This window comes from Pungitius pungitius, chromosome 9 (genome assembly GCF_949316345.1).
Source record: "Pungitius pungitius chromosome 9, fPunPun2.1, whole genome shotgun sequence".
NCBI lineage: Eukaryota > Metazoa > Chordata > Actinopteri > Perciformes > Gasterosteidae > Pungitius > Pungitius pungitius.
The window spans coordinates 9712127-9738662 of NC_084908.1; the positions used below are offsets into that span (position 1 = coordinate 9712127).

General features: G+C 43.8%; 4 protein-coding genes across 8 annotated transcripts; 2 read left to right on the plus strand and 2 right to left on the minus strand.

Moving 5' to 3' along the window:
• Positions 1-2: 2 nt before the first annotated feature.
• pdcd11 (programmed cell death 11) lies at positions 3-12103 on the plus strand. 2 transcript variants are annotated; one of them, XM_037473250.2, is made up of 36 exons: positions 3-82; positions 599-719; positions 927-1070; positions 1173-1337; positions 1478-1639; positions 1728-1839; positions 1926-2101; positions 2474-2581; positions 2775-2987; positions 3319-3443; positions 3542-3602; positions 3979-4125; positions 4228-4479; positions 4615-4740; positions 4825-5019; positions 5202-5372; positions 5484-5697; positions 5781-5927; positions 6215-6327; positions 6457-6956; positions 7104-7166; positions 7285-7381; positions 7534-7623; positions 7709-7811; positions 7953-8130; positions 8405-8461; positions 8557-8679; positions 8787-8909; positions 9028-9211; positions 9420-9551; positions 9674-9820; positions 9944-10194; positions 10559-10727; positions 10843-10996; positions 11174-11339; positions 11570-12103. In XM_037473250.2, the coding sequence occupies exons 2-36, from the start codon at positions 618-620 to the stop codon at positions 11739-11741; spliced, it is 5442 nt and encodes a 1813-aa protein (XP_037329147.2). In that variant the 5' UTR covers positions 3-82; positions 599-617; the 3' UTR covers positions 11742-12103. The 2 variants fall into 2 exon arrangements, with proteins under 2 accessions (XP_037329147.2, XP_037329148.2); XM_037473251.2 differs by having other exon boundaries at positions 67-156.
• Positions 12100-18140, minus strand: zgc:175214 (uncharacterized protein LOC557610 homolog). 3 transcript variants are annotated; one of them, XM_062564548.1, is made up of 7 exons: positions 17457-18140; positions 16894-17081; positions 15384-15537; positions 14916-14958; positions 14424-14465; positions 13926-14008; positions 12100-12981 (listed from the first exon to the last, which is right to left on the minus strand). In XM_062564548.1, exons 2-7 carry the CDS (start codon positions 16916-16918, stop codon positions 12861-12863), a joined length of 468 nt encoding a protein of 155 aa, XP_062420532.1. In that variant the 5' UTR covers positions 16919-17081; positions 17457-18140; the 3' UTR covers positions 12100-12860. The 3 variants fall into 3 exon arrangements, with proteins under 3 accessions (XP_062420532.1, XP_062420530.1, XP_037329154.1); XM_062564546.1 differs by having other exon boundaries at positions 16894-17273; XM_037473257.2 differs by having other exon boundaries at positions 16894-18140.
• Positions 17435-26207, plus strand: LOC119218654 (inositol 1,4,5-trisphosphate receptor-interacting protein). 2 transcript variants are annotated; one of them, XM_037473254.2, is made up of 3 exons: positions 17435-17560; positions 17670-17805; positions 23851-26207. In XM_037473254.2, the coding sequence occupies exons 1-3, from the start codon at positions 17538-17540 to the stop codon at positions 25792-25794; spliced, it is 2103 nt and encodes a 700-aa protein (XP_037329151.2). In that variant the 5' UTR covers positions 17435-17537; the 3' UTR covers positions 25795-26207. The 2 variants fall into 2 exon arrangements, with proteins under 2 accessions (XP_037329151.2, XP_037329152.2); XM_037473255.2 differs by lacking the exons at positions 17435-17560; positions 17670-17805 and adding an exon at positions 22477-23550.
• Positions 19913-21912, minus strand: LOC119218655 (calcium homeostasis modulator protein 1). Its single transcript, XM_037473256.2, has 2 exons — positions 21367-21912; positions 19913-20453 (listed from the first exon to the last, which is right to left on the minus strand). The coding sequence occupies exons 1-2, from the start codon at positions 21910-21912 to the stop codon at positions 19944-19946; spliced, it is 1056 nt and encodes a 351-aa protein (XP_037329153.1). The 3' UTR covers positions 19913-19943.
• Positions 26208-26536: the final 329 nt, after the last annotated feature.

The following is a 26536-nucleotide window of genomic DNA, read 5'->3' on the forward strand; positions in this document are numbered from 1 at the left end:
CTTGTCTGCGATTGGAGAAATAAGGCACGCCCGTTTAAGGTTTTCTTCCGGGTTGTGGTCATGGCGTGTTCCTGAACAACATGTGAGTTTTGCCGGAGATTTAACGGAAAGAAGCATTTCGCGAGAAACACCGAAATAACCCAATTGATGTACTATGTATGTATTGAAATCGAGATGATCTGTCTAGATACGTCTCGTATTTGCTGGCAATCATGCTATATTTTTAGCCCTACTACATAAAACGTGCAGGTAGCTAATGTTGTCTTGCGCATGTTGAGTCGTAGCGGTAACTTTATGTGCAGCATTGTTGCATCTGATCGTAATGGACTTGTTTATGTTTTTCCAGCTATTTGGTTTGATGTATCTTGTTGTGCTAAATGTTGATGAGCCGAGCTGCTGTCTGTGCTTCTCATGATGCTACAAGTTATGTATAAATAGTAACTCATTACTGTGTTAAAAAACATGACCCAGATACGTGCCCAAAAGGCACAAAATGGATCTATTTATCCATTTGTCCCTTAGATTAGGGCGAGTTGATCTATGTGATCAGCGAAAATTACATGTTTTAATACGATGTAAATAATATATTTTTTTTTAGATTTGAAACGACATCAAACATGGCATCAGTGGAGGAAGACTTCCCTCGAGGAGGAACGGCAAAGAAGCCCACCGAGAGTAAAACCAAGGTGGAGCGGACAGAAGTGGACAACTTATTCCAGGTAGCGGTCTGATCTTGTCTATTGTCATATCCATATTACATCTAAAACACCTGGTGTAAATCATAAGGGTTATCACACAATTTCCGTTTCTCACACACGCCCACACTCTTATTAGATATGGCTCATATTTTGTATACTTACTCTCAATTTAGGATGTATGGATGAAATGACCTCGGCAGTGAACAATGCTTTGCTCTTCTCTCGCAGTCGAACGAACAAGCCGAAACTAAGAAAAGAAAAGGGGCGGCCAAAGATGCCGACAAGAAGTTCAAGAAGCCAAAGACGGGCAAAGGCGATCGAGGCCTGACGCTGAATGCAGAAGCCAAGTGTGTGGAAATTCTACACATCAAGGTAATCCGTTTGTTGACCCACGTACCGGCATATGTGGGTTAGGGTACCTGTCGCTATCACAGAATCCGGGTTTAATGTTTAGTGCGTTTTCTGCATTTTCAGAATTTGAAGGAGGGCACCCTGATGCTGGGCTGTGTGAAGGATGTAACAGACTTTGAGGTGACCGTCGGTCTGCCCTGCGGCATGGAAGGCTTCCTCAGCATCATGAACATCTCTGACTCCTACACCAAGCTGCTCAGCGAGCAATTGGATTCAGCTGATACAGAGGTGCGATTGGTCTGAAGTCAGATAGTGACCTACATTAAACAAACAAGTAGATATTAACCTTCATTTATATCTTAGCTTACTTATTCACCAGGGTATTTTTTTTATATCTAAGAGACGTATCTTGTCTTTTTACTTCACAGGAGATCTGCTCTCTACAACATCTCTTCTACCCTGGCATGGTGTTACGGTGTATCCTTGCCAAGTTGGATGTAGGCAAACAAGGCTCTCTCAGCTTCCAGCTGTCAATCAATCCAAAGCTGGTCAACAAGGCTCTCTCCTCCAGCACTCTGAAAGCTGGCATGGTGAGTTTATAGCAATCTTCAGTTAAATATTCGGTTAAAAAACTGTAAATCCAACGATTTACTGTCATGTTATTTTGTGAAAACTCAGGCGTTGAGTGGCTGTGTGGAGAGTGTGGAGGATCATGGCTACATAGTTGACATTGGCATCAATGGAACCAACGCCTTCCTGCCCAAGAACGTGCGGGAAAACTTCCCGGAAGGTATGATGCAGTATTTCATCGGCTGTCATTTAGAGGCTTTCAGAGTAGCAGTACATCAGTTTTCAGCATGTTTTTCATGTCTCCAGAGCTGAAAGTGGGTCAGTATTTGACTTGTCAAGTGGAAAGAGTGAAGAACGAGGGGCGCGTGGTCCACCTTTCTGTCAGCCCTCCGACCGCCGCCCGGGTCTGTGCTGAATCCCAGCAGGGCTGGAACCTCACCAACCTGCTGCCCGGCCTTCTGGTCAAAGCTACAATCAAAAAGGTATAGATGCATCTTTTATTTTTGCTGACACTCGTCAGTACAAGGTTTACGGAAAAACTCATTGGAAGCCTAGAATTTTTGATGTGAATGATCTAAGCTGAAGGGGGAAACCAGGCACATATGGTATAGTACTCGATTTTGTGTGTCGCACAATTATTACGCCCCTCAATGCGTCACAGAGAATGTTTGCGTGTAATCGAGAGAGAATCGGGTCATTTTTCAAAAATGAAGGGAAAAAAGTCAAATGGGAAACAATAGCTTGACGGATGCGATCGTAGGACTAAAGTCTACTTCCAACCCTATACAGTCACTACCGCATCTTCCTCGGTAGCCATGTTTCATATGAATAACGCCTCCATGTTGGTTTTACAGGTGACCAAACATGGTCTGATCCTGGAGTTCCTGTCCTCCTTTACTGGCCAGGTGGACTTTCTCCACATGGAGCCAGAGCAGACACGCAGCTACACGGAAGGAAATGAGGTAAAACTGATCCGTTCAGGTTTTCAACTCTTTAGTATGGTGACTCAAACTCCTAGTTCGATTGAAATGCACTGAATTAAAACCAATCTTATGTCAAGTAATTTACCAGCTAAAAGATTTCCATGTGTTTTTTGTTTCATAACACATGTGTAAACCTGGTAGGCTAACCTCGTGTTTGCGACCATCCACCCAGGTGCAAGCTTGTGTGCTGTATGTGGAGCCGTCCACCCGTCTGGTGGGCCTCAGCCTGCGCAGCTTCCTGGTCCAGCCCGGGGCCAGACTCCAGCACGCTCCGGCCGGGGGCGAGCGCATCGGCGAGGTGGTGAAGGCCTGCAAGATGGTTGCAATGCACCACATGTCTGGAGCCATGGTGGAACTGCCAGACAAAACTTTGGCCTTTGTACATGTGAGTCACGGAGAGGTTTGAATACTGTACCAATAACGGGCCACGGCAGTGGTTTTCCAGTAAATAAGGTCACCATCTTATCATAGGCCATTGTACTAAATGGCTTTGACCGCATGATCTGTTTAACTGAGCGTTTTGGTGATTTTTACCAGAGGGAACGAGGAGACGAGTTAAGAAACAACAACATTTTTGACAAAAAGTGACGTGTGACGTGTGCCGTTATTTTAGGAAGGTGCCAATGTTAAAGCCTGCTTTGACCATTAGGAAGAACAATGCTCTTTGTGAATATCCTGCTGGTTCAGCATTTGGGTATTAACTTGCATCTTGACAGAGGAACCACCTAAAGGAGCCTAATGAGCCTTCTAATGAAAACCGAGTGCTGGGGATGACTGAGCACACCTGCAGGATACTGAACTTCAGCCCCATCGACCAAATCCATTTCGTTAGTGTGCGGAAGTATGTTTCACCTCGTTTATGTGTGTTATTCCACAGTTATACCAGACTTTTCTGTTCCAATGTGATTCATTGACCATCACCCCTTTTTTTAATTCCAGGAGTGTGGTGGAAAAGCGTTTTCATCGCTATCATGATATTCAGGCCGGTCAGCTTGTAGAGGTAAGAATAAAGCGTGTTTACGTCAAAGAAATCCCTCCCCCTTCCCCCAATGGAAGTGTGGAAGTATTTTTGGGGTGTTTTTCCTGTGCCGATTTGAGGGTTTCTGGACCAAGGTTGTTGCATGTGTTCAGACAGTAAAGCCCTCTGAGGCTAATTTGTGATTTTGGGCTATACAAAATAAAATTAATTGAATACCTGTAGCCATTTAGCATAAAGAGGTAAAGAGCTAACTTGGCTTTTTACAATTGTAACAGAATAAGGAGACCAGCACCTCAAAATCTCACTAATACATTACATTTCTGTTTTATATCTATCTCCAATGAATGTATCCTTAATATAGCTCAATTCAACTGTCTTTCTTGTGTTTTCCTCCAAGGGGACAGTGTCAGTCCTGATTGGGCACGGCATGGTGGTGCACCTGTCTGGCCACATTAAGGGCCTGGTGCCCCGGACTCACCTGTCCGACATCATCCTCAAGAACCCAGAGAAGAAGTACACGCAGGGCATGAGGATAAAATGCCGGGTCAGTCCAAATTTTCATATTTTTGACAACTGAAAGAAGCATGAGAATAAGCTCTGCGTGGCAGAATGTAACTCGTTCTTCATTTGGATCTTCTCCCCCCAGGTGCTGTCCGTAGATGCAGACAAGAAGAACCTTTACCTGACCAGAAAGAAGGCTCTGGTTGAAAGCGCCCTGCCGTTGTTCCTCAGCTATACCGATGCCCGTCCTGGCCTCGTGTCCCACGGCTACATTGTCTGCATCAAGGACTTTGGCTGCATTGTCCGTTTCTACAACGACGTCAAAGGTCTGGTGCCGCTCAAAGAGCTCAGCTCTCAGCCAATCATCAATCCTGAGGAGATCTTCTATGTGGGGCAGGTGAGGAGATCACATGGCATGGGCACAGATGTCATATCAGTTTTTTTAATGTCTTTGTTCCAGATGTTTGGGAACCGGCACTAACGAGACGTCCTGTTGTATTTGGCATCTGATGTTGTTTATTTTATCGTCCAGGTGTTAAAGGCTAAAGTTCTTCAGTGTAACCCCGATAAGGCCAAGCTGGTGCTGTCGTTTAAGGCCGCGGCAGAGGGAGACATGGAGGAAGTTGCAAATCCCCAATTTGACTGTGAAGTGGGGCAAGTAAGTGTCTCTTGTTGTTTTTCCTGTTCTTATTTAATATAAATGTCTCTGTCTGACCTCAACCTCTGTATTTGTGTGACATAGAGGCTGGAGGCTAGAATACAGAAGAAGTCCGCCACCGGTCTGGAAGTGGCCATCCTCCCCGATGAGATCCGAGCCGTAATACCCACAATGCACCTTTCTGATCACCTGTCTAACTGCCCACTGCTGTTGGAGAGCATGCAGGAGGGAGACACCATCTCCAACCTCATCTGCTTCAGCAGGAACAAACAGAATATTGTATCCTTTGATGACATAAAGTGTCTTGATGTTGCGTGATTCTGAACCTCAACCTGCTCTTGGTGATTGAGTCCGTACAGTATTCATTATTTTACCACCCATTGATGGATACCATCAAGGAACTATCCTAATTACGAAAAGCAGAGGTGTTGTTGTTTTCCTTAGCTGCTCCTCTGTTGAAGGCGATCTCCAAGAAACCAACAGTGAGATGGTCGCTGGAGCAAGGAGTGTTTGCCAAGGACTTCTCTGAAGTCACTGTGGGAATGCAGCTGATTGGCTGGATCAAGAACCTCATGCCTTATGGTGTCTTCGTAGAGTTCCCAAACGGCCTTGTTGGTCTTGCTCCTAACTCTGTGAGTAAAGGGTTTACGTGTTCTTGTTCTACTACTTCTAAACTGTTTACACATTTTTCATAATACAATTTGTCCTCTGCTTTGCTTCTTTTTTTTTCCTTTTTTCTCCAGGCCTTGGCAGACAAGTTCATCAGCAATGCAGCAATCGCCTTTCAACCGGGTCAAACGGTAATGGCCAAAGTGACCAACCTGGATGTAGAAAAGCGGCGTTTCTTGGTCACGCTGAAGATTTCGGAGGTCATATGTCCGGAGGGCGATGCCCAGACGAGACTCATTAACGGCCTGCAGGAGAGAAGAGCTGTGACTGAAATGTTAGCCATGAGAGGTATGCTTGCGTAGGTCTCTAATTGTTTGTTCGATGCTGGTCTTCAGTGTCTAACGTCTCGTTGTCTCCGTCATTGCTCTCAGAGAACAGTGACCTTCTCCAGCAGCTGGCTTCCCTGATTGTGGGTCAGAAGCTGAAGTTGACTGTGGACACTGTGGACAGCGGTGCCCGCTTTAAGTCTGACGATTTGGTCGGTGCGACCATAACAGCCACCAAGGACCAGGTTATGGGTGAGTATTTAAACCAAAGTGTGTATTTAAAATCTGAATGTCTGATCTGCTGAGGCTCTAAGATCTGTGGCCATTTTAACGCCTATGCTTTGCCCTATTGAAGCAAACAAAAAATGAAATTTATTTTTATCTGTGATTGGATAGATAATTTTATTTCTACTTAATTGACATCACAAGGTGTACCAACCCTTGCAGACAGGACTCATTTGTCACGTTGCAGTGTTAATTTTAACATCCCTTTGTGTGAGCTGCTGTACATAATTGTCGTTTGGCTTCACTGTTTCCAGGTGTTGAGTTGACCTTAGGTCAGAAGGTTACTGCGGTCATCCTCCACATTGACATCCTGTCACGCTGTGTCCATGTGTCCATCCTACCCACGCTGGTGGCAAAGAAGAAATCTGTGAGTTCTGCTATCCCTGCTCATTTCCTAAAACTGCATTCTGATATTACCCAGAAATGTACAGGGCACTAGGATACAGTCTGCTTCTAATTTAATCTTGGTGTTTGTTTTCATTCATTTTCCTTACAGTTGGCTGAAGGATTGAAGTATGCAGCGATAGTGCAGCACATCAACCAGGACTTTGCCACCATCTCACTCGGTGACACGGCACAGCTGACCGTGATCCAGACCAGCTGCCACCTGAACGAGGCGTTTCCGTCCGAGTCGGACCAGCTGAAGGCGGGAATGAGCCTGTCTGTCGAGGTCATAGAAGCCAGCTGCCAGGAACTGCAGGGGCTCGCCCTGGTGTCGTGGGTGTTCGGTTCACCAAAACAGCAAGCTGCCACCTTCAAAAACTGGGAGCGCTCGAGGGGCCACTGCTTCGGGGACATTGTGCGTGGCAAAGTGCAGACGGTGAAGCCCGCCTCCATACAGGTCACTCTAGAGGACGGCAGCACGGGCAGCGTGCATGTGTCCGAGGTGATGGAGGTGGCAAAAGTGCCTCTAGGATCCTTCCCCACGTCCACAGTTAAAGTGGGGAGTGAGATCACCGCTAGGGTCATCGGGGGACGCGAAGTCTCCAGCCACAGGTAACGTATACTGGAGGGTCACTATGCTTCCACGGTTAGGTTTACAACTCCGGTTGGGTGGGGGTGGGGGGGCGTTGAAGTTGAATTTAATATGTATTAATTTGTTTAATTGAATTGAAATTTAAATGAATGAGTTTCTTATTCCAGATTCTTGCCGTTTTCCCACCCCAAATTTAAATACAACATCCCTGAGCTCACACTTATACCAAGGTAATTGCATAGTACAGCTCATTGAGCTTTGTTATCATGACATACTGCACAGTAACCTGAATATTATAATTACACAAAGCCGCTTCTTATTTGTTTCTGTTTTCTTTTCTCTCTCCAGCAAACTGGATGAGAACAAAGATTTCAAACCTGTTTCAGCGAAAGAGAAAATAAACGGCTATACGGTCGGGGAAGAAATTAAATGCTTTGTATCAAAGGTAAGTTCATAACATCATAGTACCTTACACTAGCCTGCTTAATTTCCTTCATTTTTTTTCAACCTTATTTTATCAAGTCAAACTTTTACCAATCAAATCTAAATCGGAGTAAAAGTGCAGGAGAGGTTTTCAGTGTGTTCTTCTGCCTCCAGTTCAATCCAAAGAAGAAGACTTTGGAAGTCACCACACATCCTTGTGTTACTATGACAGTCGACCTGCTGGGAATCATCACAGACCCAAAGGCAAGTATTTCATGTGCGTATTGGAAGAGAATCAGATCAAGGTTATCAAAACGGCTGTGATTTTCAAAACTCTGCTTATTTTCAGTATTCAAGCCACCCGGAGAAACTGTACAAGATTGGCCAAGCAGTCCTTGCCAAAGTGGTAGACGTGACCTCCGGACCACAGCGTTGCACACTGTCACTCACAGGTTTCTAAAATACACAAATTACTTCCCAGTGTCATGTTTCACATGGCTGTCGCACCGTTGTTACCTCTTTTTCCCGATTGTTTTCAAAAATACACAGGCCCGAATTAATTTGACTCTGAACTTTTTTTCTTTCGTTTCAAGGTGTCCACCAGCTTGAGACGGGCAGCGTGACTTTGGGAATGGTCACTAATAGTCACCCACAATTTGGCGTCCAGATGAAACTTCCCTTTGGCAACCTGGGAACAGCTGCTGTGACTGACCTGCGTGATGCCTACAAGCCAAATCCGTTGGCCGGGTACAGCAAGGATCAACTGCTGAGGTCAGGAGATGCAGCAGCGACCTTTGGGGACAGACTGACTTATCAGAACAGTTTGTGCCCTGTGATGTTTCATTTCAATTGCGTGCTGTGGTTGACTAAGTTAACTGTAGTTTAGATCAAACAGAATAAGGAGTTTGAATCATCTTTATCTTTATGGCTGTAAATGCTGTTTGGCTTTGCCCTGAATACATTTATGGTCACCTTCAGGGACACATTATTCAGTTGCTACGAAGAATGCCATTTGGATTAATTATTTTTGCCTCTTTTGCTTTAGGTGTTTCCTCCTTGGTAAGGAAAATGGCACGTGGCAGTTATCTCTACGTCTATCAAGGTAAGAGCGAGTTGGACTTTTCCGTTTTGTTTATCAAATGCAGACCCTCATCTCATGTAAACCTCTGTTTTGACATTGCAACTTTGCTTTTTAAGGCTGAACCCAGAGCAGAGCAAACCAGTGAAGGACCCAGAAGTTTTATCTGTAGACCACCTGAGAGCCGGCCAGGTCATCAGAGGCTACGTCAAGTCTGTGAGCGAGCACGGGGTCTTCATCAGGTAGTTGAACTTTAGCTTTAACTTGCACTGGACAGATATCACAATTATATTGAACTCCGTGTACCCCAACATGTTCCATATCTAATGTTGCATTTTTTTCCTTCCAGGTTGTCGATGAGCATCACAGGAAGAGCCCAACTCCAGCAGTGCACCAAGTACTCTGTCAAAGACCACAAGGTTCTCTCTGAGCACCTGCCTCCCAACACCCTGCTCACTACCAAGATCTGCAGGTAAGAAGGACACCGTACTGCTGATTCACATCCTGCCCGATGCAGCTTTAGGTTAACAGCCATTTACGGAGATAATGCCGTCATCACGTCCAAAGCTCTTTTCTCTTTTTGTCCTCAGTATTGACAAAGAGGAGGGGTTGGTCTACCTCTCTCTGCTCCCAGAGGACACGGGGAAGCCAGACGTCCTTCCAGAGACTCTCGGGCTGCAGCTGCGTCCTGTGGGAGAGAAGAGGACGTATGATTCTAAGACGACCACATGTGACTCTAAGAAGAAGAAACGCACAGCGTCTGAGAGTGTGCAGGTAACTGACTGTTTGCTCATGTTGACTTTTCCTTCCATCCTGATTTTATATTAAAGAGTAAACACAACCTACCAACCCTGTTCACATGGACCAATGCCGTATCCAGTTATCAGTTAATAGCTCTTGAGTAAGACTGTAATAAAATCAACACAGCCATGCTTGATGGTCACTGATGCCCTCGTCTCTTTACTGTGGTTTCATTTATCAGAAGCAATTAGAGTCCCAGATCACAAAGAAGGCAAAGAAAGCAAAGACTGATGACAATGACAGCGGAGTAGAGGTGTACTTCCGAGAAGAGGAGGATAAGAGAGACAAAGAACCCAAATCTGATTCTGTGAAGGTAAGCAAGTACACTGGCTTCTCGGTATCATTCATACAGATGCCCATAGATTTGGTACTGGGATATCATTACAAAGAACCTGATAAAAGAACCCCACCCCTCACCCCCTTCTTTAATGTTAGAAGGTGACACCCAGCCCAGCTGGTCCATCCAGACTGCAGGTGGCAGCAGGTTTCTCTTGGGACGCTCACCTGAGCTCCTTGAAGCCTGCCTTGGCAGCACAGGAGGGCGAATCCAGTGACGGAGAGGACCAAGACGAAAGCAAGAAGGTGAGCTGACCACAAATACACGTTAGGTTAATTCGAGGAGTTCCACTTTCTGTCATCTTGATGTCTATACTAGCATCAAACTTGACGTCTTTCGCCCTGGGACGCACCACTTTGCTCCACCAGCCACAGAAAAAATCTCGCCACGAGCTTCAGCAAGAGAAAAAGGCGGCAGAGAAGGCCCTGGTACAGCGGGAGACCGAGCTGATGGATCCGAGCCTGCGGCCTCAGGATGCTGCCGCCTTTGAGCGCCTGCTCCTCGCTTCACCCAACAGCTCACTGCTCTGGCTCCAATATATGGCTCACCATCTGCAGGCCACCCAGATCGAGCAGGCCCGCGCTGTGGCCGAGAGGGCCCTGAAGACCATCTCCTTTAGGTGATTGCCTTATAGATATTGATTTAGTTTTAAACTGAACCATTAACGTAAAACATTTATTTTTACATGGAGGCCACCGAGAAATATGTTTTTGGCCGTTTTATTAAAAAAAATAATCAGTAATGAATGGTAATCTGCTCCGGTGAGGGGGTAAGGTGGTGTGTTGAGGCAGTCTTTTTTTTATTTTTTTTATTTGCTCAATACAAAGTAAACAATAAACAAACAATATAGAAATAATGAATATCACTGTGCAAGAAGCAAAAAGGCAACTGGGCTTATTTGAAGCTTCCACCTATATTTTACAAAATAACAAACATAAAACCAAATATGCACATTTAACTGTATGAAACCTGCATCCGTCCAGGGAGGAGCAGGAGAAGCTGAACGTGTGGGTGGCCCTGCTGAACCTGGAGAACATGTACGGCTCAGAGGAGAGCCTGAAGAAAGTGTTTGAGCGCGCGCTGCAGTTCTGCGAGCCCATGCCCGTGTACCAGCAGCTGGCTGACATCTACGCAAAGTGCAACAAGACCAAGGTACAGTCCACTGCGCGTACTCGTCAAGACTGATGCGATAACCCTGTGTTCTGCAGACGGTACCGTGTGCACGTCTCTTTCTGTGCGTTTACTCCTCTCTGTCCCGTTGGTCCAGGAGGCTGAGGGCCTGTATAAGACGATGGTGAGGCGTTTCCGTCAGAATAAGGCTGTGTGGCTGAGCTACGGGGCCTTCCTGCTGCAGCAGGGTCAGAGCGACGGCGCCAGTGTTCTCCTGCAGAGGGCACTGAAGAGTCTGCCTACCAAAGAGAGTAAGACACCGTATTCTCACGAAACCATTTGTATATTTATATTGTTGTACTGTACGCCCACCCACCTTTTGACCCTGTGTGCAGCATGTGAGACTGTTCAGATTCTGCTTCCCCTGTCCCGGCTGTGTATCTCCCGGTTCTAACCGTTGTTTGTGTGTTTTTCATGCTTCCTCTCAGGTGTAGATGTGATCGCCAAGTTTGCACAGCTGGAGTTCCGGTACGGTGATCCAGAGAAGGGTCGCACCATGTTCGACAAAGTCCTGACGAGCTACCCGAAACGCACGGACCTGTGGTCAGTTTTCCTCGACCTCGTGTTCAAACATGGCTCACAGAAGGAAGTCCGGTAAGTCATGGCCCTTAATTTGCTTTGCCAGTCCCCACTGTCACTTTAAACACATTTTGATTCATTCCTTGTACATTTATCTCAATATAAAGGGATCTGTTCTTGTTGTATGTAAGCTAATGAGCCTCAGCCATTACATGACAACCTGGTGGTTAAATGTGTAAAGACCAGTCTTATGATCAAATGTGAAGCCTGCTGTTTGGTGGTTTACAACTACTTGTCTCCTGCAGGGCGCTGTTTGATCGTGTGATCGCCCTGAGTGTCTCAGTGAAAAAGATCAAGTTCTTCTTCAAGCGCTATTTGGAGTACGAGAAGAAGCACGGCACCCCGCAGACCATCCAGGCAGTCAAAGAGAAGGCTGTGGAGTTTGTGGAAGCGAAAGGAAACAAGGCTGCCAACTAAGGACCAAATACGCACTACAATTCACACGTTGTGCACGTGGACTACAGGTTGCTGAACCCGGTCTGACCTTCGCACCTGTATGCAAACAAGTGTGTGGCTCCAGATTCTCATCATGGTTCCTTCTCAAAATGATCAACTTCTTGGCTGGTAATGAGTTATTTTTTGCAGTTGGAGATTTGGAACAATCTGTAAATGTAAAAATCTGCTTTGACATTTTTATAGTAAATCTTTTATGAGAATGTGCTTTGTAGATGATAATTCATGTAGTAACTGTTCATTTAAAACCGTTTTTTTTAGTCAAACATTTGTGGGAGCATGTAATATTAACCTGTCTGGCCTTTCAATAAATGCAACTCCATTACAATACATCACGTGACGTTTTATTTAAAAGCAACAAATACAAAATAACAATATATAGGGACATGTTTACATACAATACATACAGGCAAGACTACTTTTCTATCAGTCTCTTTCTAAAAGGAAAGAGCATGGGACACAATCTGTAACAACATCGTCTACTTATCTCGCCGTGGTTGTAATCCCGCCGCTCTTGGTTTCCGCTGGACGTCGTGGCTAACTTCTCACAGCTGGAGCATTTCCCCTACATCGGCAGTACTGAAGATGCATGTGTGGCACAGGGCTATAGGGTGGCTGACGTGGTTTGTGCTGGCTGTATTGGTAACACCCCTGAGATATTAGAGGTATCCATACTGATCTTGCTGTCCTTCTCGATGCCTGTAATGTTGTTGGTCTCTGGCAGTGCTGCACTAGTCGTCTGGTGGCGATGATCTCCCGCTTTCTATTGTGGCTCCTCTTGCCTGACCATGTTTTTTGGTAAACGGTGCAATTATGAATGTAGAACTAAGAGCATTACTTCTATCTTTATCTTTATCTTGATCATCCTCCAGCTCCTTAACTGATCCGTCCAAATCATTTTGGTGCTGTCAAGATGCGATTACCATCAGGCATGTTGCTCAAAGGTCATATGCAGGGCAGCCACTTGGGATCACTATCAACATATCTTGTGAGATGTCTTTAAGATGACCACTGCCCTTCATCTGTTGTGTTTGTGTGTGCGTGTTTTCTGTGAGGAGTCCTCTCTCTGCTCTGCCAGCTCGCTCAAACCTCCTCCGGATCCAACGGACCCTCGGCACCCTGGGGGGCGTCTGTGTGCAGCCGGAGGATGGGTTTGTTACACATGGGGCACACGCTGCGGATCTCCAGCCACTTAAGCAGGCACCTGACAGGACACATTTGTAAACCGTTAGCTATAAAAAGTCAGTTTAACAGAAGCAACTCCATTTAAAACTACTAAAATTAAAGGACCCATTGTATGTCCATATTACCATATTAAGTTGATATGGTTCCTTGGGGTTTAAAAAAAAAAAAGTCTACTTTGGTCAAAATACCACAAGGGTCATTCAAATGGCAGCCTTTTACCCAGTCTATAATAGCCCCCCACAGAGCGACCTGTTTTGAGTGCCTGTTCCTTTAAATGCAAACGGGGGTGGGGGCAAGGCCATGTAGGAGAGACTTCCATTTCATAGTGACCAAAGAATGATAAGGAAGCTCATTTGCAGTCCCTCAAGCCTGACGTTTCTGACTTGGAACTATAACAAATTGTAGGAGTTGTTTTTTTTCAAGAGTTTTGCGGTCGGTAGACATACAGATATCCAAATTAACGCGAGGAAACACTAAATATTTTTCATAATATGCCCCCCATAACATTGGATGTGGAGGAAAGATTTTTATTTTGTTTTAAATGTCAATTTGTAAAACTAAAAACTAAACCCTAAAACTAAACAAAAAAAGCTGTGTACCAATGATCTGTAAACATTAGTTTAGCAGGCACTTGTTCAAATAGGATTTGCAGATATAAATGAGATGGATCATTATTGGTTAAAACGATCTCTTCTAAGAAGGGGGGAAAAGGTAAAAGGAATAGTCGTTTTAGGTAAAATGGCTTTCTTGCCATACATAAACTATTGATGCCAAGTATTAACATAATGCCACCATCACTTGCTAACCAGTTAGCTGGTCGGAAACTGTTAGTCAGCAAATTATCTAATACGCTTTATCTCGTCTGGGCAACATCCATGGAACGGTAAGTTTGAAAATAACTAACGGCTACACAGAAACCTCTCATGAGTCCTGTCTTTGCGGCACGGTTACTGCCATACTCACTTCTTGTGAAATGCATGTGAGCATGGGCACACTCCAAGTTCATCTCTGGTTCGGAATTCCTCCAGACACACCGCACAGGTTTGCTGCAAGATCAAAGAATAAAGATTGACGCATTGAATGAAAATAAAGATGGCCCTCAACACTAAAGAGAAGAATCTTCAAAAAGCACTATTTTTAGAAATCACAAGAGACGAGAGAGAAGCTCTTCATGTTACCCATTTTGAGTGAGTGCAGTTATTCCTGGACTTCTAATTCTGCTACAAGAAGTCGGCATTCTAACATTTCTTTTCAAATGGCTGCATTTGAATCAAGGTATTTTTAGGCCATCCTTTCTATTTGTGTGTGCAGCATGTCAATCACATCCAACCGAAGCCCACGTTGGGTCATCCGAGGGGCCACCGAGGCAGCGTGGTCGTGAAATGTGTCAAACTACAAATGGGTAATGCAGCTCATACACACATTTGTGAAACACAAGAAATGTGAGAAAAAACAACTTACTCCTAGAAGACTCAGTTTCTTGCTGGCACCCTTGAGCACCACCTACAGTTTGAAAAAGAAGGGTTGAAACATTGTCATGTGATTGAAGTGTCAGTTATATTGGCAGAAATTCAATGTCCTCGTGTGATCAGCTTATAGAACTAATTGCAAGAAGAGTGTGTAAAACAAAAAAGAGAGAAAGAAATCATTATGAAAACATATACAGACAGCTTCTGCTTGAATTTAACCTTCCCCGAAGCCGCACGACACTGTGACACCCTGCTGCTACCTGCTCACGTGGTCAGGCTCGTTCACACTGCAGCTAGATGAACGGCTTTGAATCCGAGAGCCGCTAAGGGCATTCAAGTCAAGGTTGTGTATAAATGGCTGTGGTGCGTTGCACTGTTGATAATAACAGTGTGAAATTATATTTTAGTAGTCTATTTATAACCTGCCTCAGAAGCTGGTGTTACATGGTCCCGGGGAGGGACATTTGCTGCAGTGACTACATACCTCATTGTAGCTGAACTGCTCCCGGGTTCCTTGTTGTTTCAACCTGAGTAAGGGAGAAAGACATCTGTATGGTAGAAATGGCTGTCATAACATCTGCAATTTCAGTTGGTTACAAGGATATACAGTATGGCTCCATGTAATCCGTGTTATTAGTCAAACCTCTCTGTACAAAGTCATATGAATTAGGAGTGCACTACAGCATGATTACTAAGAATGAAAAGGCATTAGCATACAGAACTTCTGTATAAATTCATCACATGATCAATTACATTTTCTTTATTCATATGAATCTACAGCCCAACTGATGCTGGGTTTTGGGGGCTTGTAATAATCAACATTTTAGAAACAACTGATAATGGGACACTACTTGTGTCATTGCATCATTTTTAGAAAAACATAACATGAACAAGGATGTTTTGGGCCCTTTAAATTTGGAGTTTACATCTGCCATCCCCGCCTCAGACCTACCTGAAAAGGTAGCAGCAGAAGATGAGGCTGAGCATGAAGACGAAGAGGCCGATGCCCAGCACAATGACGTACACGTTGAGCGGGAGGTGATAGATCTCAGACGTCATGGTGCAGTAGTGTTCAGAGCGCTCAGAACCCAAACCACACACGCACCCTGGTAAGAAGAGCAGAGAGTGAGATCTCAAGCTTCACACACATTGTGTTTCTATCACTATCATGCATTTACCTCAAAACGTCTTCTACAGGTTTCTCTATTTGATGTGTGTTTACAGCCTCACTCAAAAATAGGAAAACCTGGCTACTTCATTATTTACTTTGCAGTAACAGTACAGTATTCAGTTAGCATTGACAGTGTTAATTCTTAATGGGTAGCATAGAATTATGACGCTGCAGTTTGTGAAGACTGTTGTTCTGTTGCTGTTTAGAGAGCAGTTAAGCTCTTGGGATCTGTGTAAATAATTTTCCCCGGTCAAGGAGTGATTATAATCTGAAAGTGGTAAACATTTACAGCATTTAAACTCTACAGTAATTAGCAAGAAAACCATGGCAGAGAAGGAGGAGATCTTTGCACTAACAGCAACCTGAATCTAGAGTTTAATAAGACATTTGGTGAGGAGTTTTTATCTAATTGTCGGGCTTTGTTTTGATCCAGGTGTTTCCAGGGACCCCTCAAAGTGTGTGACAGTGTGTTACTTGATTGTGAACATGGCAAACATGGAGGACAGACACCACTTCCGCTTCACCACCATCTGTTCCACAGACTCTGTAGAGCTGGCTGGCGGAGTGTGTGTGTGTGTGTGTGTGTGTGTGTGTGTCTGCGTTAGCATTGGGGGATGGATGGGTAGGGATGTCTAGTGCCTGTCTGAATGGTGTATGTGTGTTGCAGGTGGCAGGGGGTTGGTGAATATTAAACAGATTGAACTCTGGGGACTGAAGGATCATTTGGATAAACAATAGCCGAGGAAGCTCCACTTCCACAGACCCCATGTGTTCCTATTAATTTTCAGAGAGGATGTTCTTTGGCAGCCTCTAAATGTCCATGTGTCTTTCTTTAGGGGGAATGAATGGGTACAGCTTGCACTTTGTAGGGGGGTATGGATTCAATATTTGGCATGGCTGGGTGGTGTGGTTGGATTTAGACGTGGGGTTTAGTGTAGGGAAAACATAATGAGAGATATTTATAATATATGGTTCATATAATTATGAACCAGGCATGGATGTGTTGCAGGATCAGTCAACACAATGAAACAACAGTGTCGTAAAGTTAAGGGATAAAATATTCATTTTCAGTTTTAGTTGTCTCGGGCCATCAAACAAACATGACCTTGAATTATTCTTGTATTTTACCTGAGGCCTTCACTCTCTGAGTAATTTACCATTTTACAAGTTTGCCCACAATTGGGATCCCATAAGGCAGCAACTAACAAACTGAGTTCATGATAAACAAGAAAGTACACGCGCCACCACATCTTGTTTATTTGGCTGACTGCAGAGAAACCCCCTCACTTACCGTTACACCATTGGGATGGTTGCATGAAATTGAACTCCCAGAGTAGCAGCAGCAAATCCAGGCCCCGTCAGGAGAATGCTGGAGAGGAGCCGAGCTCGTGGGCCGAGGCTGAGGACACTGGATCTGCTCGGAGCCCGGATCGAGTCCCCTCTGAGCTGGATCGCTCTTTTGTTGGGTTGTGTCAGCTCCTCAAATGACAAATATCAAGATTTCCCGATTTGCTCAGATTCCACAAATCCTCGGGAGGTGCAGTTTTATTGGCTCAGCAGTCTGGGAGCCCACCATTCCCAAATCAGGATTAACCACTCTGTGTAAGGATTGGGAGATTTAAGACTGGGGTTTGGACCGGGAGCGAAGACCTCCTATGTTCCTGGATTCCACTGAGAATGATGTCATCACAGGAGAGCGAAGGAGAAACAAAGAAATCTTGTTGACAAGAGCTGATTCTTATTCAGATGCCTCGTACCATGTGCCACTCAGTAGTTGTTGCTGCGAAAAGCTGAATCTCTCTCTGTCACAATGTCCAAAACAACAAGGGCTGCTTGGAAACAGGAAATACTTACATTTCCTGCAGAAAGGCTTGTCTGTACTTGGCGCGTGCGGCGTTGTCCCCTCGTCAAATTCGATGACGTCCCTCGCTCTAAATGACACCGCTCGTCCAATGGAGGTAATTATCTGGTATTAGTCTGTGCTTTGTCTTCCTCCCAAAGCTGCTTTTTTTAACAGAGGATTTTCACAAGTCTCAACCCCCACTCCTCCGTTGTCTCCTCCTCCAGTCCTGTGATCTTGCAGCGGGTATTCCTCCTCTCCTTGGAAGGCAAAGATGTGCCGCTCCTCTCAAAGCCCAAACAAAGTGAGGACAGATCCATGCAGTCAACAACAGTCCTCTGGCCGGGATTGGTGTTTCTGCTGGTGAGCGGGTGTTTTGTGTGTCAGTAAGTGCGCTTGTCTATGCTTGTGTGTGTGTGTGAGGTGGGTGTTGTTGGGGGGGGGGGATCCTACTCTCCCTCTAACCATCTGCTCCTTCAATTGAGAAAAAAAGAAAAAAAATCACAGACAAATGTGGTGTGTGTGCAGAAGTGTGTTTAGCATGTCAGATTCAGGCTCTCCCCCCTCCAGCTGGCTTTGTCAAGGGCAGGCTTCCCCTCTTCCTCTTCCTCTTCCCATCCGAAATGTGGCTCAGAGGCAGCCTGCAATTCGCCTTTCCCTTCCACTTCCACCCCTTGTTCCTGCTCTGCTCTGCCTTGGGTTTGTAAACAGATCTCTGCTCATGTGACCAGCCGTTTTGCCTCGCAACTCTCCTTTCCCTCAGCCCTCCCTCGCAACCTCAGCCCTCCAATCTGTAGGCAGAAGGAAGGCAGAATGAGCCTGACATTGACGAATCGGGCGCCTGCAAGCATGCTGATGTGTGTTTGTCTGTGTGTGCACGCCCCCGTGCAGCAGTTATATGTGAGAGGGAGAGAAAAGAGACGTTTGCAGCAAAGTCGAGGGAGGCCCCCGCCAGTAGCGCGCGCATGGCTGACGTCCTGACAACCAAAACAAGGCCGTTTCTTTGTCAAGTGGAGGTCAGCAAAAGCAGAGATGATGCAGCCTCATTCATCATTACCTTACTTCACACATACAGATTCATGTTTGCTTTGCTGGATCTATGTTTGAACCTTGTGTCACTATTGGTGAAAAGAAAGAAAAAGGCAGAAATAGAAAGCAAGAGAGGAAGTGACATCTGTCGACCCGAGGAAACAAAGCGGGAAGAAAGGCATAGAGGGGAGAAACCAGGGAGACGCAAGAGAGAAAAGTCAGAGCCTGGACAAAAGACTTTGCCTGCATTTCCACCCCCACACCAGCAGCCTTAGCTGGGGGAGAGAACAGCTGCCGGGCCACCGGGGGCAGGCTGTGAGAGACGGTCAAGGGGAGTGCAGCTTCACCAATCCTCCGGGGGGGAGGGTGGGAGACAGAGGCTTCGGCGGGATTTAATGCCATTCGCCCTCCCGTTGGTGCTCCAGTAATGCCATTAATGCTGAATACAGGAACAGCTTTGTTGACGGCACACACGCATGCACTGCTGGATGTTTACAGGTCTCTGAATCGAATGATAAGGGTGATGTAGCTACATTGTTGGCATGTGTAGGGTGGTGGTCAACAGCACGCCTTCCTGTGGAATATGACGCAACGGGATGTATCAAGAGCTTCCTGAAGATAGGCAGGTTATACTGGAAGTGATACTGGAATTCCCTGGGAGTGCCTGACCAAACTGAGCATGAAAATGAGGGAGCAAGAGAGATGCAAATGCTGACCTTGTTTTCTTAGTGGCATGTAAATTCCAAGCTTTTGTATTTGCATTAATCACGGCTTTGCCTGACTGGAAATAAAATAAAAAGATATAAGACCAGAAAAGTTCTTCAAAACATAATAAATGACAATCATCCGTGTTCTGATGTGTCTCATCCAAACATAATATTTTTACATGACTCTAAAACCACCACAGAGAAAGGGTTTGTTTTAATTCGGCATAAAAACAATTTCCTCAGTGGTCTCAAGTGGCGGTTACAGGGCATCGGACACTGACTCTGTTGCTGTTGCTGTTGGTTGCACAGCAATAGCTACAATAAGCTAATGATCAGAGCTGAACAAGCCAGGCTGTAGCAGCAAAATGTCTCTTGTGTATTGAATTGAAATAGATTGAGCTCTATTTTTTATTAATTCAGCTTTTCATTTGTGACACTACATTTTTTTAAAATTCTATCTATCAAAGTTACATAAGCAAGAGGCTGCAGGGGCCTTACGTGCAAGAAACTGTTCTATTTGCTAATACGACATCAACACTTGATATCATGTTATGCTTTTTGCCCTGGAGATATTCATGGAGGCCCTGCAGTTGAGAAAAACACTAACTACCGTGTGACTGTGACTACAGTTAAAGAAACATAAAGGTTTTTGTCTACACAATAACAATTTTAGATTTAACTGAAGTCAACCAGAACTATGTTGACCAATGAGTGGTAACAAGCTAACATAACATAATAATTCCTGAAATGGCAGCTTTGAAGTTGTCAAACCTTACTGTAGTACACTGCCCACTCCCTTTTCTCTACTTCATGGGTGTGTCCCTTTGCAAACCCATTTGCTTCTCCGTTGTCCTCTCCGTTCCATTTGCCATTGTCTTCACCTTCCATTTGTTCTTTCCTCAGAGCCAGAGCTGGCTTAGAGGCGTGCCAGTTCCATAAAACTTTATTCATATCATCCTGGGCCCTGATACCCAAAAGCCTGTCTTCATCACTTGTCTTGTTATCCTCGTCATCATCATCACTGCCATCCTTGCTGGAGCGGTTGTGCATGCTACGCATCTCCCCACTGATGTTCTCAAAGTACTGGTGGATGCAAACCTTGGCAAAGCTCTTTGCATGCTCCTTGCAGGTGTCATCAAACAGCTTGCGCTCAATGTCAATGTAGTGAGACCAGTACTTGGTCTTGAGGAAGGCAGCTTGAGTAAAGCACGGCCGGATAGCTCGGATCAAAAAGGCTGAGAGGGTCATCATGAGCAGAAACATCCATCCACATGCCTGTAAGATTTAGACATTATTAAATGCGTTGGTGAGGCAAAGTCACTGTCATTTTCAGCACTGAAAAATGCAGTTTACAAAGAAATGTAGAAATAATAGATGGAATCTGGCTGTTTGGAGCTTGCAGATAGTGAAGATCCTGGAAATCACATCATTCAACGTGTGATTGAAAAAAAAAAGCATATGGAAGAGCTTCCCGACAGTTTCATAGCTCTTTAACAAAAATGCATATGATAGATAGATTTTTTAGAGCCTTTGGGCTGATCAAAGACCTAAATAACAGTGTGGGTGTTCTTGGATGAATTGAAATAGCATGAATAATACACTTAGAGGCTTTTCCTTACAATAAGGAAACAGGAAATTTTCAGTGAGCTCAAAGTGCAGGGCCGGATTTTGGTTAAGGGGTTTTTCAGGAATAAAGCAAGACAAAAAGGATTTGCTTAGTCATTATTTCCTGTAATGGTTTGAAAAACTGCCTGCTGAAAGTGTGCAGAACATGGGCCACACTGTCTACTTTATTGTGACTGATGTCTATTTACAGTGACTATTATCATTTTGAAAAAAGAAAATACACTAACCATTATTGTCAGACACTTCCCAAATACTAAAAAGACATGGATGAATAAAACCATGTTTCCATCTTGAAATCCACAGCTTTCCTTACAGCTAACATGTATGATCACTCATTACAGTACAAGGGTTCCACTAAGCCTGGTGTCAAAGGTGTCCTGTGTGATTTATAGTTGACTTCATCTTATTTTTAACATTTCGTGCAGCATTCCTTTTACTTTATTTAAATGTGTCATTTAATTGATTTTTGTTGTTTAAAAAAAGCCCTTGCAAGTTAATTACCTCTTTTAAACCTGTTAAAACATATAGGAAGGAATAGGAAGAGGAGGGATCAAACGGCTACCTGTGATATACACTTGATGTATCTTGACGCTGCCACTCTCACTTCCTGATTTTCAAACAGGTCTTTGCATGGAATCCTTGCCAGCAGTCTGAGTTTCTCCATCTCCGACATCCCCGTCAGCAGACTATAATTCCCAAATTTGTCGATATCCAAGGTCATGCTGAAAGCACAGATGAAGCTCTTCCCATCCATAAGAGTGACAGACACCCACACTGCAGGTGCTATTAAGGATCTCTGTGTGATTGAGCAAAACATGTATCGGAGGATTGCTGGATCCTTGCTTCGTTCCCCTGTGGGTCTTTTCCATTCTTCTGTGAGCACTGACACTTTATTGCTTAGTACAAAACCTATTAGAAAGAACCATACACTCGGAATAATGAGCAGTCCGATCCCGTAGGTGTAGTTATATTCTGGCATACAAGGGCAGGTGAACTCAAAGGCAGAGTACATCTGTGCACTAGCGAGTGCCATGATACCCCAGATCCCATTCATGAAGGATTCCTGGTTTGATTGGAGGAACTGGAACATCATACGAAACTTATCCATTTTGGGCGATGTGGTGGATCTTGGGTTTGAATGGAATCGTATCTATGAAAGCAAGTGCAGTAGGAAGTTTGAAACCAGACAGTTAAAAAAGTGGTAGAAAAGACATACATACACATAATTTTCTTGAAAACAAGTTTCCCTATTATTCTATGGTGGTAAATGAAGGTGTAGCTGGAACCACTCTCTGATCATACTGTCTTTTATAGGGATCATTGACTGCAACTAATGGATTTATTATTTATTTATAAAGATATATAGATGTATAGCGTTAACAACAACCAAGCCTGCAATTATGCATGTGGATAAATTACTAACAAAGGGCCAACGGCATCTCACTTTTTAATAATCCAACAGAAAAGGTTAGTACGTCATTATTTCTAGGTGTTCATTAGTTTCATTAGTAAAGCTTGCTTGAACTAATAATCCAAGACTGTTAACTAGTTAACTATAAATTGTTATAACATTTGATGAAGATACTGTAGAGGCTCAGCAGACATTGCCTTTCAAACTTTGCCATTCAAAAGTTGAAGTATTAATGCATTATTTCAATAGATTTATAAAGCTGTAATAAACCCTTTATAATCTTGTATGACTCTTCTTATCAATCTGTTATCAGGTTTAAACAGTTTGATAATAGAGAGGATGATACACAGTCAGGCATAAATTGTTGCAACAAAAGAAACATAACAAACAGACTTACTTATTTTCTTAACGTTGGATGAACAAAAGGAGATGAAAAATAATCACATAGCAACAAGATAGTCCATGGTAATCAACTTGCAGTATTTTATTTACTCATTAGATGTCGTAGCTCTGACTGACTGAAAGGTGTTTCTCGAATACTCGATGGTGAGGTTCAAAGCCGACCACATCATCTGTCATCGTGCCCCTCCCTCCACAGGTGTTAAGTGTGATATAACAACCAATTGCAATTCAGCGCATATTTTACTTAAAAGTAAAGCTATTACAGTTCTCATAAACACACTTCCAGCTAGTCATTTGACAATTATTTTGATTTTTATAATTCCTTACAGGACTTTCGTATGTGGTTGTGTTAACTTAAGTCACCTGATCCTCTGGGATGCAGTGCTCCAGACATGCAAAAATTGTCTCAATATATTTAAATATCCGTGGCTTTGGCTGGTAGTTTGCCAGGTGAAGACTGAATCTGTTTCCGAAATTTAAAAAAACAGGCAAAATATCAAGGCAACTGCACCTGCTGAATGAAGCAGAGCCAGTGAGAACCACTGGGAATAAAAGAAACTGGGCTTTACTCAAATATTCACAGATGCAAAGCATTTTCCTGCAGTTGTTTTAATTTTAACAATAGTAGGTGGACAAATGGTCCTTCATTATTTAAAAGTAGTTTGTAAATGTTAGATCCATTCAATGACTAAACGGTTTCCTTTGTACTACTGTGAGTATGCAGTTAAACTTACAGGAAGTCTGTCGATCTGGTGTTGCACAGGAACATATTACAGCAGAGCAGAAGGGCAGCGCGTGCAGGAAGTAAGTCACGGAAGAAGACCTGCAACAAAATCTAAAATAGGAAGAGATCATTAAGTCTGTTGCTGTGTCTTTTGCTTCCTCACACTCACCGGACAATCGCAACACTGAGATACTTAATCACTGCGTTCGGTGGGTATTCTTGTTCTTCTTCTCTTTCTATATTAAGTGCAGTAATAAATAGTGTTTTATGTAAAATGTTGGCTCAGAAACGAGTAAGGAGGATGCTTCCAGGCCATCGAGGAAGTAGCTTCTTTCTTGCTTGCTTTGCATTATTATCAAATCTGCCTGCAAGAACATTTTTCTAATATTTGCAGGGACTTTTACTTTTTTCTTCATCCCTTTACACATATTTTGAAGAACAATGAGTAATTTTTCAAAATGACTTAAATTATTTTTAACACCACTTTATGCTGTCCGACTTATTCACAGACCGTGTTGACAATGCAAGATATTCTGCTGCGAGTGCTACTGGTCGCTCTGGGTCTACTAACGTATCCGAGGGACAAGCCCGGGGTTGAGGAATTGGATGAGATCACCACCAATGGCATGCAAAAGCATGAAGAGAGGCTGTTGTTGGGAGGAGAGGAACTGGGCCTCAAAATGGCTGCTGTCAAAGAGGAACTGACACATACTGACAAGACAAGACTTTCTCAGGATGATACAGAAAACCTTCAGTCTGATCAGCATGGGGTTGGAAACGTTTTTAAAAGTGTGACTGTCAGCCATCAAGATTCAGAGGGAGAGGTTGTTGATGAAAACTCATCAGAAAGAGAACATGATTTCGAAAACTCCGATCCAAGCTTGCCTCAAAGCTCCAAAAGTGACCCTGAGACTACTTTGAAGACTCCACAAATTGAATGTGAGCAAAATGGAAACGTACAGCTGGTCAAGAACAGTGAACAGGGAGAAGACAGACAGACGGATGACGCTTTTGGAGACCCGAGCAAACCACAAGGGCAACAAAAGAATCCTGAAGAGAATGAGATGTTCGGTCCCAAAGAACAAGAATCGGCTCCGTCACACCTTCACGCCATGACACAAGAAAATGAAGCCTCAGAGGACACTGGTGACTGGGAGGAGGGTTATCTCTGGTACATATGGAACGCACTCTCCATCGTTTCCATGGTCCGCTTAATCAGGAAATACCTAGAAAAACCATCCCATACGAAACAAGTAGAAACCAAGGCCTTCCCAGTTATCTGCACCACTGCTGAAGTGCTGCTACCAGACAATGAGACTCTGCAGAAATTTCATTCTAAATGCTTTGAAGTCTCATCAGATAAGAAGTGGGAGGAATTCTTGGAGGGGTTTATGAAGGATTTGTTTGCAGTCATGAGGACCATCTGTCATAGCAATGGTGGTATGGTGATAGAGGACTTTCAGATAGGGGACGCGTGCAACATCATCGTCCCCATCAACCCACCCCATCCATACAGATTCCAGTGTCGGCTGTGGAGCGATGAGCCGAGTGACGTGCTGCCTTACATGCAAGTCTGTGGTCAAATCAAACTGGTGGAAAATGAGAAAATCCCAAATGGCTGCCATTGTCAGTCTCCCGATTCAGAAGACATGGTGTGCTTGCTGCATTCTGAGACTGAGAGTATGCAGACAAAAATGACTGACGTTCGTGATGTCCTCCTTTGCACAAATAACTCTCCATTCCTTTCAAAATTGCAGGTTACCAAATGGTTTCAGAGCATTATCAAACAAGCATGGGATCAGATTTCACATAAGTATGAGTTTGAGCTCAACATTCCCTACGTTAACGCTCCAGGTGCTCTGATAGTTCGTTTCAGATCAGGGAAGAAGATTAGCTTCACTCTGCGTCCTGTGGTTAAAGTCAACAGTGAGGCCCATTTATTCATTAGCCATTGCTCCCCGAACAACGTAGATGCTTTGTGGACACTCTGCCTCACCTCCTATGAAGAAAACTTGTTGGAGCACATCTCTAAACGCTTGCATCTAAACTCATGCCACAGACAAACTCTCGAAATTGCACTTTTTCTTCACAAGAGACAGACAGCTCTGTCAGGCAGCAGTGCTCTCAAGGATTTTCATTTCAAAGCTGCGCTAATGCATTTGCTTTTAACCAAAGATGCATCGCAATGGAAACCCAACCTCATGGACTGTAGGCTACGGGACCTACTGGCCTTCATGGAGAAAAGCCTAAAGAAAAAACTGCTGCACCATGTTCTTATTGGGAACCCTTTAAGACAGAAAATTATTGAACTTCCTGCTGAATTTAACCATGCAAAGAAGGTGAATCTCTTCCATCCCCTTGTGGTCCACAACTGTATGTACAAAAATGCTGTGATGCATTTTCAGGAAATGCTTAGAAATGCATGCCTATTGATACATGATTATGTTGATTAACTTAACTGTGCTGTTTATATTCTGTTTTTAAACTACAGGTACAAAAGAAGTCTAGATACTCTCCCAAATTGGGGTCTTCTAAACGTTGTCGTTGTTGCTGAAATTAACCAGTGAGAGGAGATCATATTCCTAGAAGTTATTGAAATCGGTCTACTTTAAAGCTACTCCTTTACAAAAAAGATTCAGCTAATGATTTACATCACAAGACTGCCACATTGCCAAAAAAAGAATAATCCCTTTGAATTGGCATCAACATTGTCTGCAGCTGCTCATGAATTAATGCTACAGTTTAAGATCACATGTAACCATTCAAGCGCATAAACAGTTGGGTTATGTTGGTTTCCTGTTTTATTTAGTATTTAGTATTTTGTTTTAGAAATTGTTTTTTTTCATGATTAAATCTTCATGTATTATATGTTTGTCCTCGTGGTCTCTATACATTTGGGTGTTCCACCATATCCTGTGGCAATCAAATAAATGAGTGTAAGCATCCTCCCACAGCCAAGATCAAACATGAATATAATGTGACTGCACTGCAGTCTTAACAGTATATCAATGGTTAACTAAAATCCTAAAAAGCTTTTAAAAAACGTAGTCTTTGATGACCCAGATTCATAATTAGAACTTTTAAACAATCTGGTTGAAACTAAAAACACCCACTGCCATTGACATTCTCGGTGCAGGAGAATGGCATTTCACTTAAAACTGAATTGGTTGATCCATTTGAAATGAATGTATCAAT

Excerpts from the sequence above, each read along its gene's own strand:
- pdcd11 (XM_037473250.2), top strand. The coding sequence starts at position 618 with ATGGCATCAGTGGAGGAAGACTTCCCTCGAGGAGGAACGGCAAAGAAG. Across the intron at positions 5,373-5,483 it reads TTGGTCTTGCTCCTAACTCT|GCCTTGGCAGACAAGTTCAT; the intron begins GTGAGTAAAGGG and ends TTTTTTCTCCAG. Across the intron at positions 10,728-10,842 it reads CAAAGTGCAACAAGACCAAG|GAGGCTGAGGGCCTGTATAA; the intron begins GTACAGTCCACT and ends CCGTTGGTCCAG.
- zgc:175214 (XM_062564548.1), bottom strand. The coding sequence starts at position 16,918 with ATGCAACCATCCCAATGGTGTAACG. Across the intron at positions 15,538-16,893 it reads ACCATCCCAATGGTGTAACG|GGTGCGTGTGTGGTTTGGGT; the intron begins GTAAGTGAGGGG and ends TCTTCTTACCAG. Across the intron at positions 14,466-14,915 it reads AGCAGTTCAGCTACAATGAG|GTGGTGCTCAAGGGTGCCAG; the intron begins GTATGTAGTCAC and ends TTCAAACTGTAG.
- LOC119218654 (XM_037473254.2), top strand. The coding sequence starts at position 17,538 with ATGACACCGCTCGTCCAATGGAG. Across the intron at positions 17,561-17,669 it reads ACACCGCTCGTCCAATGGAG|TCCTGTGATCTTGCAGCGGG; the intron begins GTAATTATCTGG and ends CTCCTCCTCCAG. Across the intron at positions 17,806-23,850 it reads CGGGATTGGTGTTTCTGCTG|ACCGTGTTGACAATGCAAGA; the intron begins GTGAGCGGGTGT and ends ACTTATTCACAG.
- LOC119218655 (XM_037473256.2), bottom strand. The coding sequence starts at position 21,912 with ATGGATAAGTTTCGTATGATGTTCCAGTTCCTCCAATCAAACCAGGAA. Across the intron at positions 20,454-21,366 it reads ACATCAAGTGTATATCACAG|GCATGTGGATGGATGTTTCT; the intron begins GTAGCCGTTTGA and ends TAAATCTTACAG.